This window comes from Aedes aegypti, unplaced genomic scaffold (assembly GCF_002204515.2).
Source record: "Aedes aegypti strain LVP_AGWG unplaced genomic scaffold, AaegL5.0 Primary Assembly AGWG_AaegL5_hic_scaff_481_PBJ_arrow, whole genome shotgun sequence".
In the NCBI taxonomy this organism is placed as follows: Eukaryota; Metazoa; Arthropoda; class Insecta; order Diptera; family Culicidae; genus Aedes; species Aedes aegypti.
Genome location: NW_018736153.1, coordinates 1 through 14,449, shown reverse-complemented (window position 1 = coordinate 14,449; position 14,449 = coordinate 1). Strand labels below are relative to the sequence as shown.

General features: G+C 38.5%; 2 protein-coding genes across 2 annotated transcripts in view; one reads left to right on the top strand and one right to left on the bottom strand.

The window, feature by feature from the left end:
• LOC110681154 (coiled-coil domain-containing protein 174-like) overlaps positions 1 to 4,012 on the bottom strand; it is a 34,892-nt gene extending 30,880 nt beyond the window's left edge. Inside the window, exons 1-3 of the mRNA XM_021856921.1 lie at positions 3,877 to 4,012; positions 3,385 to 3,815; positions 2,361 to 2,650 (exon numbers count right to left, since the gene is read on the bottom strand). Coding sequence (XP_021712613.1) covers positions 2,361 to 2,650; positions 3,385 to 3,815; positions 3,877 to 3,948 — 793 coding nt within the window. The 5' untranslated portion in view covers positions 3,949 to 4,012. The remainder of the gene's footprint in view (positions 1 to 2,360; positions 2,651 to 3,384; positions 3,816 to 3,876) is intronic.
• Positions 4,013 to 8,586: 4,574 nt separating this feature from the next.
• LOC110681155 (vacuolar protein sorting-associated protein 16B-like) lies at positions 8,587 to 10,079 on the top strand (the record flags this gene model as incomplete). Its single annotated transcript, XM_021856922.1, has 4 exons — positions 8,587 to 8,797; positions 8,863 to 9,380; positions 9,438 to 9,465; positions 9,837 to 10,079. Coding segments are annotated over exons 1-4 (858 nt in total), but the record flags the coding sequence as incomplete, so codon positions are not given.
• Positions 10,080 to 14,449: the final 4,370 nt, after the last annotated feature.

The following is a 14,449-nucleotide window of genomic DNA, read 5'->3' as shown; positions in this document are numbered from 1 at the left end:
CTCACATTCTTCCGAACAAATCAAGCATTTCAGATGACTGATATAACGACTTTCGACGTTTTTGTGACTTGTCAAACTTGATGGAGAAGTTCAATCCCTTAAAACCCCACGAGTCCTTAACACCCCATTTTACGGTATTTTAAATTGTTTTAACATTTTTTTGCAAATACCATTATAATACCAAAATTAGGGATTCACAACTGAAAAATACCTAATTATGGTATGATACAAAAATATGGTATGCATAAGTTATTGCGAGTTATTCTTTCCTCCTCGGGTAGCTTTGAAACTTAATCACCATTACTCATTAGAACAAAGGATGCTACAGCTCGTGTAAACGAACTGAAACATCAACAACCAGCACTGGTTTATAAGTAACTACTGAGCCCTGGCGGTCCATCCGTTCGAAGAGGACCTGATAATATGCCGAAACATATTAACAGATCCTCTGCCTGAATGCAGCCGTTTCATGAAAATCATGAACTGTTAGAGGTGTGCCAAAGTATTGGGAAGGTGATATGTTTCACAGACGAATATTATTATGGTGCACCTTCTACTTTGGCACCGTCAAACCCTGTGTTATTAACCAGGAAAGTCTAAAGTAAAAAGTAAATTCGAATAATATTAAAGTTTACTATTGTTGTTGAATTACTGTTCAATCTTTTATAAGAAGGAAGAGCTGATGTATATCGAAATGATATATTTGTGTATAAAAATTTGGGAGTGTATTTAGCATTCCATAAAATAGTCAGCGGGAACTGGCAACACTGCTGTCGCACTTATATTTCTAGAAAGATTCGCGAATTAGGCGAAACTGACAAAATGTACACAATTTAGGAAACTATAGCGGTGAAATTGCAGCTTGATTGTCTATTCACTGCACTTGAACTTTTCCCCTTTCGATAATTTAACTATTCAAAAAACGCAAATTTGTAGAAGACGAAACTTCACCTCATGCCAAACCACACACTTCATTGATTACGCCTGTGTTTTTGTTTATCAAAGTGATGGGCGCATCTGAAATCGAAATCAAAACACGGCGAGAGTAAACGGCGACACTGCAAATAAAACATAAACAAGGCGTACATGGCGGGCTTAATTGAAACCAGAATGAAAACACGGCGCAAAAGTAATAGGCGACACTGAAAATAATATCGATTACAGGCTCATAACATTGGGCGATACTGGCATTCTTGAGTGCGTTTAAGGCGAAACTTTATAATATTTTTTTATTACGAAATAGCTAGGAAAATTGAAGGAGATGTGTGTGGTATTGATGGGGATTTTGGAACTAGGTTTATGAAATGTGTATTAAAGTGAAATAGTTAAAGTTGGAGTATATTTTCTCCAATTGGGATTAAAAAGTGCACATGAAAATTTCATTGGTTATTTTCTCATTGTTATTGATTTGTCAGATAGGCCCTTATCGCGAATCCCTCTCGATTTCCAATAAACAAGCACTAAGAAGAGGCTCTCTTCAGTTTTTGCACCTCAAACAAACAAGTCGTGTTTACGCAGTGATAAGAAAACCCCCAAGTTCCCCCTAATCCGGTTAGGATCCGGAACTTAAAATAAAATAAAATGGAATGGTGTTTGTATGTCACGAAATTGTAATCAAATGTCATGGATACTCTCCGCGCATTAAAAGTGATTTGAATGTTTCCACTTCTGGTGAATTAGGATATAATTGCCCCAGCTTCGAATGATCCCACAATTGCTTGTCACTTTCCTTTTAGAAAATTCGCATGTCCTTGGTCAAAGCGTTGACTTATCACTGCTGATTCAACAATCACATGGCAAATATTCAGCGTGCTGACTCATTTGCATGTTATATTTGTGAATCAGATTATAAAAATAGGGCAATTCGCCTAATGTTGAAGGGCTAAAAACCTCGTCTATTGTTGAACAGTCCGTGTATTCCTTATGGCGTGTTCAACAGTTAGCGAGCATTTTGACCGTTCAACAATTGGCAATTTACCCTACTTATCATCTGAAATGTAACAGTTCAGTTTCGCGTAGCTGCGATTCCGATTATTCGGTTAACACTTATTAAGTGAAACTGATTTCAGAAACCTGAATCTTCAGAACATTATGTTTTCTCAATCTGCCGTGGTAAAGAGGTATAGGCTCTCGTTACGCTAATTATAATTAACTATAGTTTTGCAGTGCCCTTTTTAGGGCCCTGTTTGAACCCATTGTGATATGAAGCTAAATGTACTCATTTCGCATATGCGATTTTCTTTCTTCAAGGAACCCCACTCTTATTGCCTCCCATATTTCCCTCCTCTATCCTCTCCACTCGGGTAGATGATGGAATAGACTCAAATTCTATATCAGGAGAAACAATTCAAGGTACTCACCATCGAACAGCACATCCTGATAATGCACCGAATCCTTGTCCAAGTTTTCCGCCTGCTGTTTGGCCCACTGTTCGCGCATCTCACGGAACCGTTCCCCGATCGTGTCCTCGGTGATAGCCATCGACGGAACGGGCCCAATCAGTTCTCCCTCTTCTTCGTCCTTATCCTCCTCCTTGTCATCAACGTTCCCCTTGGCATCTCGTGCCATGTCTTTGTCCCGCCGCAAGCATTCTTCCAAATCTTTCCTCCTGCACTTGCGGCTACGGCCGAGGAAATCCGTGTATTCGACCCTTTGGGGGGGAAATAAAAAATTAGCGTAATCATTAAGGTGATACAGGAAAAATCAGTGATCGAAAAGTCATATTGCTCATAGTCCCTAGGCCTAGATTGAAAAATATTTATTTGTAGCTTTTTGTGGTACAAATCAACTTCTTCAGATATTCATCTAAGAATTCTTTTAAGAATTCCACGAATGTTACAAGAATTTCAGAGGGACGAACATATTGATGATAAATAGGAAGGAGTCCTAGAGAACTACATAGACAACTTCCTAATGAACTTCCCTGCTTGAGAAAGTTTTGGAAGAGTCCCTGGAGGATCAAATCATGCGGAATAAAATGAAATTCTCTAGAAAGCTGAGGAAATGTTCTATAATAAATCTTTGCTAGAATTATGATTATTATTTATCTTTATTTAGGTGGCCTTTCGCTCTTGGCGAGTTCGCCACACCCTTTTCTAGAATTTCCGAAGGTATTTTGGTTAGGAATTCCTGAAGGAATCTAAAAAAATATTTAAAAAAATGAATAACATTAAAATTTTTTGAAAAAGTTTTGAAGAAACTTCTAGAGCCTCTAGACTAGAGGCGTTTCGGGAGTAATTGTTTGAGGAATCCCATCAAATCCCCTGGCATCCCTAGTCCAGGGTTGAGCACAACTTTTCAAACATTGATTTTTTTTTTCGGAGCCCCCTTTTAAGCTTAAGTATATCCCATCGTAGATTAATTTACTGTAAAAAAAATACCTACCAATCTCCAGCCGCGGGTGCCACATCTGACCTAGGTTTTCTGACCATCTCTTCATCCCCGGAGGACAATTCCGATTCATCCGAACTACTATACTGTCTCTCCTCCGGGTTCGGCGCAGGTTTGTCGGTCTGCTTTTTATAATTGAACATCACCAAACAGTTCTCGTCGCTATTCAGCGCCCCACCGGATGCAACCATCCGGTCGTAGTACTTGGCCTTCGATTCCAGGATCTTTTTCGACCGGGTTAGTTCGGCCGAATCTTCCAGCTCGATCTGTTGGGCATCCTTGTGCTTTGTGGACGTCCGGGACGAAGGCGGTGGCTTCTCCGGTTTGGGCACCTTTTTTGGCACAAAATCGTCGATTGAGTTGAAGGCCTTGGCCCTGGACACTTCCTCCTGTTTGCGGAGTAATTCCGCTTTAAGGCTGAGTAGCTGTTTGGGGGAGAGCGGAACATTACTCGATTGAAATTTGGCCGGCAGGATCGGTACTTACCGATGATTTATCGATGTCTATCTTTCTGTTGGGATCATTCATCGTGAATGCAGATGAAAAAAAATACGGCATAAACCGTGATAACGTTTGCAGTGCGCAAAAATATCCAAACTTGAAGGAGAAGTGTTTATCAACAAAAAACATATGATTTCAAAAACAGAACAAAATTTGTGAAATCCAGCCGACCAAAACACAAATTTTGTTTTTCACCCATTGATTGACACGTTAACAAGTTTCTATTCAGCTCTCAGAACCGTGGCCGATTCATCTTCACTGGTAAAAATGTTTGTATCGTTGTGTGACACCTGTCATCATCTCTCTTTCACTCTTATAAGAGGAAAAAGGCGAAAATACTAATTAGTATGAGATTTAATATATTCCCAACTTTATCCCATTTTAATCATTGAGAAACTTTAAAATTAGTCACCGAAATATTATGTTTTATACCTTTCCATGCTTAAGCTAAGTATGCTGTTTCGCTCAAGAAAAGTTAAGAAATTTCTTGATTTAATGGGTCAAGAAATTTCCTACAGAGAGCCCCCTTTGAACTGACATTTCTTCTCAACTGCGTACTGAAGAAAAATGTGATTTTCTTGACCATTTCTTAGAAGAAATTTTCCACGCATCGAGATAGGCGATTCCGTTTCTTGTCAGTAGCAAACCAGCCTTTAAACACGAAATATTTTTCGACGAGCATATGTAGTGAATAAGGCAATCCATGAGACAGCTGCGATCAGCTGGTTTTTTGTTTACCACGAGTTTTTGACGTTTTGCGATCGGAGTGACCGTTCGATTACAAAGGAAAATGTTAAGCTCTGATAACACTCGCATGTGTTGTTTATCCAGCTGTTTCGGTTCTATGCACACTTTTAGCTGTCAGTCCTATCGCGGAAAGTCCTCATGGATAGCCTTATCACCAGGTCCGTCCCACTCGGGCTCAGATTGGGTACCACTTCTAGTACTGCATTTGGTCCCTCGGTAGTGCAAAAGGTACCCAAGTTTGACAGATCGCAGTACACTTTGAACGGCATTCTAGATTACTTTATGAGCCATAAAATTTTGGGCAACTGCAAGGGACATGGGGGTCTTTAATTTGTCTTTGGAATCACGCTACCCAAGTAACCAGTAGGCAGTATAAATCGGTCCCAAGTCGGTTCTATCAGGTCCGTCACACTCGGGCTCAGATTGGGTACCACTTCTAGTACTGCATTTGGTCCCTCGGTAGTGCAAAAGGTACCCAAGTTTGACAGATCGCAGTACACTTTTCACGGCATTCTAGATTACCTTATGAGCCATAAAATTTTGGGCAACTGCAAGGAACATGGAGGTCTTTAATGTGTCTTCGGTTCTATAGTCGATTTAAAAGCATGGCTAACAGGGCTAATTGGAACTATATCGTAATTAAGGGCTGCTATAAAGCCACTTTTGGCGAATTATTCGGCTAATAAACTGCCTACTAGTTCCGAGTCACTGAAATAAAATATGTCAAAATTTTGTAGCACGTGGACTAAGGAAAACAGAAAAAAATGTTGTTTATTTTCTGAACCATTCTTTTCTTTCTATGCTCCTCTCCAAAGTTTTTTTTGCTGCTTGTTCCAGATTTGAACTTATGTATTTGAAGCTCCTTTCGGACGATTTTCATTGCATTTCCCAACTGCTCCAACTCATCAATAATTTACATCGCCCAGCATAATATATAAAGTAAGGAAATTTGCTGTAGCCTTTGAGGCTATCCAGCAGAAGAAAGTTTAAGATACTGTTAATGCCAGCTAGATCGTGTAGGTAGCTAGTTAGACATGGATTCATTTCACATGAGAATGCCCAGATAGCTGATAGAATATGTTTTCTCGTGGTAAATCTCCTTTCCCCGCAATTGCTTTCACGTTATTTTTTGTACTTTTTCCCTTCCCGTTTTCTCTCATTAGTTAAGAAACTTCCAAATCCACTTCGTTATCAAAATCTATATTGAGCAAAGGCATTTCACCAGCCCCAAGTAACCGTACAGCTGTATATAGTTGCATCAATATCACTTTATATGCTACTATAAAATATGGCATATAAAGTCATACTGCATTACATGTCTCATTAATGCAGTATTAAAGTGGAAAAGGGCGCTATTAAAGTTTAAATACGGCTACATTTCCTATCTCTATGTTGGCAATTGCTAAAGTATAGTTACGGTCTGTACCGTATAAAAGCTTTAGCCAAAGTGTATTTGATGCATGAAGGAAACAATTGTTTTGAGATCAAAAATAGAAACACAAAAATATTATAGTATTTTTTTGTTCGTTCGATGTCAGGTCAGCGTTTGCTTACGAGCTATTTGTCTGTCTTTTTGGTATGATTGGTGGGATTCGAACCTAAATTAAATGAGATGTTTTCGATGACTCGCCGCGCCTATTCTCCGGACCATGAATGCTGCATGTCTTGGCCGGGAAAATTGTGCAACTCCAAGCAGCGCCCTTTCGTTGCCGGTGGCAAATATTGTCGATTTCACTCCAAGTTGGACCATCACAAGTGTGTAAGCTCCCTCAAAGTGTGATAGCAGAGATAAGTCCAATCATGATAATGTTTTTAGTGCACTTATTTCTTGTGGTTCAAGGAACAAGTCCACCGAATACGTTGAGATGATCCCTTTTTACCTGCACTCTACAAATTTAGTGATAGTTCAATTTGGGGTGAAGTGCGCAAGGGTTTATTCACAAATTTCATAACGCTGAAAATGGCAATTTTCGACACCCAACCACCCCCTCGTTACGCTTTTTGTATGAATATCTTACAAATTTTGTATGACCTGTAACATCACGAGGACACCCACCCACCCCCTTCAGCGTTATGAAATTTGTGAATGGGCCCCAATAAGTTTGGTGAACACGACTGTTGCACTTCCAAGTTTACCGCGGCTGTCGCTATTTTGCTGTTGAGATTTTGTTTTGTTTTCATTATGTGGGGCTAAAACGGTTGCTCATCTTCACGCTTTATGTATCGTTTTAGCATCTTGTCACATTGAATCAGTGAAAGGCGTGTGGTGTATGCACGGGCCTATCAATCGTAAGGTTTTTGGTTCAATTCCAGGTTGATGCAACTTTTTTTTTGTTTTCAAATTCTGGTTTCTCATAAGACAAATCTACGAATTTCGACCAGATTTCTTATGGCGAATTTTTATAAGGGATATTTAAGTATTTCTATAGTCTATTTGCCTGAGTGAATGAAGGATCGACGATAAATACTGCATTGAAGTCTTGTCGTTTTTGTTGCGATGAAGCATTGAGTAAGATGATGCAATGAAGCATTGAGCGGCGACCGTATATCACTCATTGATGCACATTTCATTGCTACAATAAAGCAATGCTACATTGCATTCATAAAATTGAATTAAAGCATTATTGCACGCATATTGCAGAATAAAAGCAATGATGCATTGCACTTGTTGAATTAAAGTTAAAATACGGTAATACCTTAATGCTTGTGGTTACTTGGGGCATTTCCTCTACTCACGAATTAATTTCTCGGATAGCATTTATGAATCGGAAAAAAATGTTCCCAATTTGCATCATCGCTCAACACTTTTTTGTTTTGGTTGAAATCTGTTTTGCTCCATTCGATATAAACGTCATGATATTAAGCCGTTTATAAGCATTGACAGCCGTTGCATTCGGCTTATAGACACAGGGTTTACAGGCCCTGTAACATAGCGTTATATACTCATATACGGCTTATTTCAGGGCTTGAAGTCTACAGTGCCTAGAAGCATTTGAAAATGTCTTATGATGCTAATAGGCACTGCAAATCTGTTTAACAGTTCATATACCGCTTATAACAGTGATTAGTGGTTACCTGGGTGCACTAGTATTACTTTATGAATAAAATTGCTTGGTTGCTTTATAAACATTATTGCATTAGTTCGACTATATAAGGGCCTTTTTCCACCTTTAAACTATATTAATGGTAGGTTTATGGCATTGCAGCTGCTTTATATAAGGGGTCATGCACAAATTACGTCACGCTCCAAGGGGGGGAGGGTCGAGCCAAGCGTGACAACCCTTACAAAATTTTCGAAGGACTCATACAAAAAGTGTGACAAAGGGGGGGAGGGGGTCAAAAAAGTTGAAATTCAGCGTGACATAATTTGTGTACCATCCCTAAGTAATCATATAATGCTATCATGGATACTTGGGGGGTTTTCTATTTTCTTCGGGTTTCAGCGAGAGCTCAATGAAATTCTTATGTGACGTTTTCTTCAGTGCATGTTTGTTCAGAACAAAGATTGTTAATAGTAGTTTACGGAACAAGTGGCAGAATGATGATTTTTACAGCACGAGTCGTAAAATTATCCTACGAGGCTTGCCGAGTAGGATAATTACGACGAGTGCTGTAAAAATCGAGTTCTGCAACGAGTTACGTACAACATTTTTTGCAATTTCGTAGAAGACCACTTGAGGGTATCAGAAATTATATCGGAACGCATCCACCATTATTTTACAATTTCTGAGAAATGGTTGTGTTATGATTCATTACGCAACTGAAAACAGTTGCGTAATGAGAAAGCGTTGCGTAATGAATCATTACAGCACTGGTTTCAGTTAGGTAATGACTATTCCCGCACTGCATACTTCAGTGCAGGAAAGTAGGCCGTATCATGACAGATTGGCGTGATGAAAAACAGCCTATTACGATGAGAAATTGCAAAAAACATTTTTTTATCGCATTCGTGTGCCCCTCGCTAAAAAAACATAAAAGTTTGTTTATCGTGAGTCGTGACGAAGTGGTGGAATTTTGTGCAAACTCCCAGTTAATTTTTGTGTATTAAATACAAAATTATTTCTTATTATTTAAGTGAAATAAATCAAAAATGGAATCAAAAGACGATGATTACTGGAACGACTCCGCCAACAAATCTTTCAACTTCGACGAAGATGACGTGAGTTGATTTTTTTTCCCTTAAACTATTCGGCTCATCAGGCCTTTTGTTTGCCCTGCCAACAGGTGGCCATTCTGGAACTTCCCACCGGAGGAGCTAACCGGCGAAGCCTATTTGGAGAGGACACCGCCTCGGAAGTGAACTATGCCTTCGTCCAGAGCGAACTGCCACTGCACATGATAATCGCGGACAGCGATCTGACGATGATTCTGGAGGACCAGTCCCGTAGCGAAAGGGCCATGCCGAAGGGCGCCAGCGTGGAAGAGGAACTGAAATTACTTCGCAAGAAGCTGCAAGAGCTTAATTTTGCTCCATCGGCACCGTGTGTCGTGGCGAAGCTGATTTTGGGGAAATGCTGTTCGCTGGAAATGTTCCGGTCTCTACAAGAAAAGGAAGCCCTGCTGGACGAGGCCGTGGCCAGTGGGAATGGGAATGCCATACTGAAAGTTGTGCTCTTTTTGGAGAAGACTCTGAAGAAGAAGCTGCTCTACCGATTGCTTCAAACCAGACCGGAAGCGGTTAGTCATTACGTGAATTATATGGCGTTGAGGCTCCAGGTCACCGAATGTACGGATCTATTGACGTAGGTATGCCGCGAATTGTTCCTTCAGTATTAAAAACATTGATGTTTCAACTTTAGGTACCTTGGAAGACATCATGAAGCAAGCGTAAGTAAATATTGAAAGAGTTAACACTGCTCATACTCGAGGAAATCCTATACAGTCGAATTTCGTTCCTTGCACTACGTTTAATTGCACTTCGTTTTAATTGGGCTCCCGTTAAGTGGGCTATAGCCCACTTAAAACGAAGGCAAATGTCACTTTCTGACATAAACCGTAATTGGTCAATGTTGGTAGCGCTGAATTTCTATTGTAATCGGTTATTTGACAGCGCAAAACTTAGCCCGATTAGTGAAAGTCTTTCACTAGGTGGGCCACGGGTTTAGTGCAACGAACGAAAGTTGACTGTATAATATGGGACTGTTATGCTAGTATGGGCAAAACATATTTTAACCAATTTACCACATGACTCATTACAGTTACTCCAGTTCTCTATCTACGTGCGGAGCACATCAAATATTGAATTCAAGCGACAACGGTTAAAAAAGATCTACTGTGACTATTTCTCCCAGCCAGGAGCAAACAGTTTTTATGCTCAGCTAGTTGCAAATTACATTAACTTGCTAGGTAGGTACTTGCATATAGTGTTGCAATGCAAAAAACTGTTCAAAAAGTCATTGCTCAACCCTAGAATAAAAGGATTCTATAACATTCCCCAGAACGAACCCATTTCCCAGAATCTCGTTCCCCAGAATGTCACGTTCCCCAGAAAGCTATATGAATATCCATTTTTTTTCTGATGTGACAAAACAAATATGTAGGTAGAGGGGTTAGGCGCAAAATGAACACGCGGGGCGAAATGGACACCCCCTTATTCTCTGGGAATATGCATATTTCAGCAAAACTTTTATAAACTGTACGTTGTGCGATAGACCCCCCGTTGCGGTAGTGTTATCCGTACAAAACGCTGTCAATGTCAAATGACCTCAGACGAGCTATCCGATATGCCATCGGAAACATCAACAAATATCATAGGACAAAAAATAGATGATTATGCGAAATTGAAGTCCAGTTCTGTTGACACAGCGTTTATATTATTCCTGAATCTAATCCGTTGAAATCAAGTAAAACATAGTCGTGAATACTTCTATTAGACTGAAAGTAAGCTATAACTCTTGTTTCTAAAATTAAGGTAATTAACGATCCTGTCATCTATATATTTAGCTTGAATCCGACGACTCACCATTCTTCATTCATATAAGTAGTCGATTCACCAAATTTGTAAGTAGCTTTAATTATGAAAATGAATTCTAGTTCTAATTGAAATAAACATTGAAATGAATTTTAGCTTGAAGCTAACAGCATAAATCCAGCGTTTGCTCTCGAGAGTTGGCGAAGTCCCCGATTTCCGTACCGTACAGTACGAAATCTGTATTGTATATGAACTTTTTGACGGTATAAAAGTTTATGCTTTGCTTCATTTGTCCTCTGAAATTCTACTATAGTTTTTTTCTCAGCTTTCAAATTAGTTTATAAGCAAAGCGGTGGAAGAGTTAAATTTTAGAGCAAAAGTAACTAACCTAGAGAAGTTTCTTCTTGCTAATGTGATAGGGGGGGGGGGGGGGGGGTGGGGGGAGTACTTTTACACATCAGTACGTTTTGACACCTATTAATAATTAAGTTTTCATTAAATTCCACGAAAGTGTTTATTTTACCCGGATGCCTTTTTATCATTCGTGTTTTGGACCCAATTTTCTATCTCGTTTTTTCTTACATTTGATAAGACTTTTTCCTTAGCATGAATGGATGCAGCACGTCATACTAATTACGAACTTGGACACCAGCCGAGAGTAACTGAAACATATATTTTTTTATTCTATGTAAAATAAGTTTTTGCCTGATGTGTCCCATTATGCCCCTAATCCCCCTATTCATGATTATTTTGCATATTATAATAATACACCCTTCTTTCAGTAAATTCCCATAAAATATACAAATTATATGTTTATTCTTGTCCTATATATTGGTGCACCCTTCTTTCAGTATTATCTCATTAATGATACAGTCGAATTTCGTTCCTTGCACTACGTTTAATTGCACTTCGTTTTAATTGGGCTCCCGTTAAGTGGGCTATAGCCCCACTTAAAACGAAGGCAAATGTCACTTTCTGACATAAACCGTAATTGGTCAATGTTGGTAGCGCTGAATTTCTATTGTAATCGGTTATTTGACAGCGCAAAAACTTAGCCCGATTAGTGAAAGTCTTTCACTAGGTGGGCCACGGGTTTAGTGCAACGAACGAAAGTTGACTGTATAGGCAAAATATATCGATGGAGAGCCCATTATAGCATAAGGTCATTTGACATAAAATGATTTGGTATAAAGCCATTTGCCATCCAGCCATACCTATGCTCCTTCTTTTCAAAAAAGGATGTTCTCCATGTTATTGCCAAATGGTCATTGCCAAATGACCATTATGTCAAATGGTCCTTGACCATTTTTAATCAATCATGCCAAATACCTTCTTTGCCATTTGGGTACCCGTTACGAAACATTTTGTCTATATCGTCAACAGGATAAGACTGAAAGGAAGGGTGTATCACTTATTTGTGCAAAATTAAACAAGTCATTTGGGACCGTCTATAAATGAGCGTAAGCATTTTAGGGGGGAGGCGGAGTCTTACGACTTTGCTTACAAACCATGTATTTAGGTATGGAAAAATAGGCTACAATGGGGGAAGGGGGTGTCAAAAATTGCCCAAAAAGTGCTACGTTATTTATGACGGTTCCTTGTAATTTAGAATTGACGTAAAGAAGTGCGTATCATTTTAACGTGCAGAATAGTACGTTTTTATTTTGCCGAATTTACGTAATAATTATATCGGAAACGTATAATATGAAAGTACGAACGTCTTTATTCCATTCGGGGAAGCCCCAAAATGTAAGCTATAATGCACCATCTTGAAACATTGATGAAAAGCTGGATACATAACTATATTTGATAAAATTTGGACATACATGTGAAATTATACATTTGGAAACTACTATACCGAAAGAAGAATGTAGCTCTATTTTGTGCAGATTAGTGTATATTGTTGAGTTGTATATTCTTTTAAATAAATATTGGATATTGTGTTCCCCCTAGACTGATCTATCAGTCTTCATAAGTGCCAATAAAAGTGAAACTACTGTGATAGTTCATTTGCAAATGAAATTTGAATTATGCGTAAAGTATTCATAATTAGCAGCACCAATGCTAATCTTCTCATGTCTTCTTCTTCTTCTTTCTGCCGTTACGTCCCCACTGGGACAGAGCCTGCTTCTCAGCTTAGTTTTCTTATGAGCACTTCCACAGTTATTAACTGAGAGCTTACTATGCCATGACCATTTTTGCATGCGTATATCGTGTGGCAGGTACGAAGATACTCTATGCCCTGTGAAGTCGAGAAAATTTCCAACCCGAAAAGATCCTCGACCGGTGGGATTCGAACCCACGACCCTCAGCTTGGTCTTGCTGAATAGCTGCGCGTTTACCGCTACGGCTATCTGGGTCAATCTTCTCGTGTACTTACTTGTAAAAAACTTTGTATGGAGTTTCATTTTCATTTATTTTTAACTAGATTACAGTAATGAGTCAGCCCCCGATTTTAGCATCCTTTTTGCCCGATTTTGCCAGCCTAAAATTGATATTTATTTTTATCAGATTAAGCACGTCTATACTAGCCATTTTTGGTTCATAAAGTCAATTATGACCTTGGCCACGTCTATACAATCATCTAAAGACCGAATTTTATAAATTTAAATTTTGTAAAAATTATCCAAGAAACTGATCAATATTACCTTAGATTACGATACATATGTTTAAGTGGTGAACTCGCCAAGGGCGAAAAGCCACTCTAATAAAAATAAATAATAATAATACGATACATACAAAATGTAAGGAAAACAACAATATTTATATTGACAAAATCATTAAACTAAGTCCCTAAGTTGAAATAAAATTTGAAAACAGTCGAAACATTTCCCGATTTTGTCAACCCTAAATGTAGCATGGGGCTGACAAAATCGGGACATTACTGTATTTCAAAACTTTAAAGTAGGTATATACACTCAAAGTAATCCAAACGTCATTGTTACGTGAAAACATACGTGGTTTTTTCCATCGCACTTTTCACGTAGCTTTTACGTTAATCATAGGTAGCCCAGAATGAATGCATGAATTTTTGAACTTCGTCCATTCCACCGGCGCTACACGTAAGAGCTACGTTGATTTTCCGGTAGCTTTTACGAAGTGTTTCAATAGAGCCTATATGGTTTTGCATTAAATTTAACTGGAATAAAGACCAACCTTACATCTAATAGGCTTTGGAAGAAAACTAATTCCCAATTGGGAAATGTAAACAAACCTAAAAGATTGTGGTATTTTTATATTCAATCTGAGCATTGTGAATCCTGCTTCCCAAATTTTGTGAGTTTGGTCTGTCTTGTTGCCTTCGCGTGCTATAATTGATAGAGTTTATACTGCCCATAACAGTCACATTCGACATTTTTGACAAATTGGAGTTAATACTATGGAGAGTCATCAAATGATAAATACTTTCGATCAACTTACTAAAATCTGTGAGATTGTTCTAGAAAATTCGAAAAAAAAGTGTTAGTGTTCTGTGAAATTTTCAGCTTTCTAGGTAGTGATTTGAAGGTGGCCCAAAGATAATGTAGGTTTATATAGAAATTACTATGGAAAAATTTTGAAAAATGTTCCAAACACGCTTGTACTGTAATGTAAGTAGAAACTTATCATCCCATATTGCAAACTCATTCTTCAAATCTTAATGAAGGATATTGCTAAAGAAACAAATCCCTTTTGATTTAGTTTTGTTTGGGATTTTTGTATATGTTTGCAGGGTTATAATCCCATATTTAGCTAAATAATAGCAAACAAACTCATAAATATCTCTTCTGCTATCCGTTGGATTAAATTTCTCTCTTCAGCAAACTTCTTTATTATAGTTTGAAGAATGAGTTTTTACTATGGTATAATAAGTTTGTACTTACATTACAGTTCTAGCGTGTTTGGAACATCTCTCAAAAT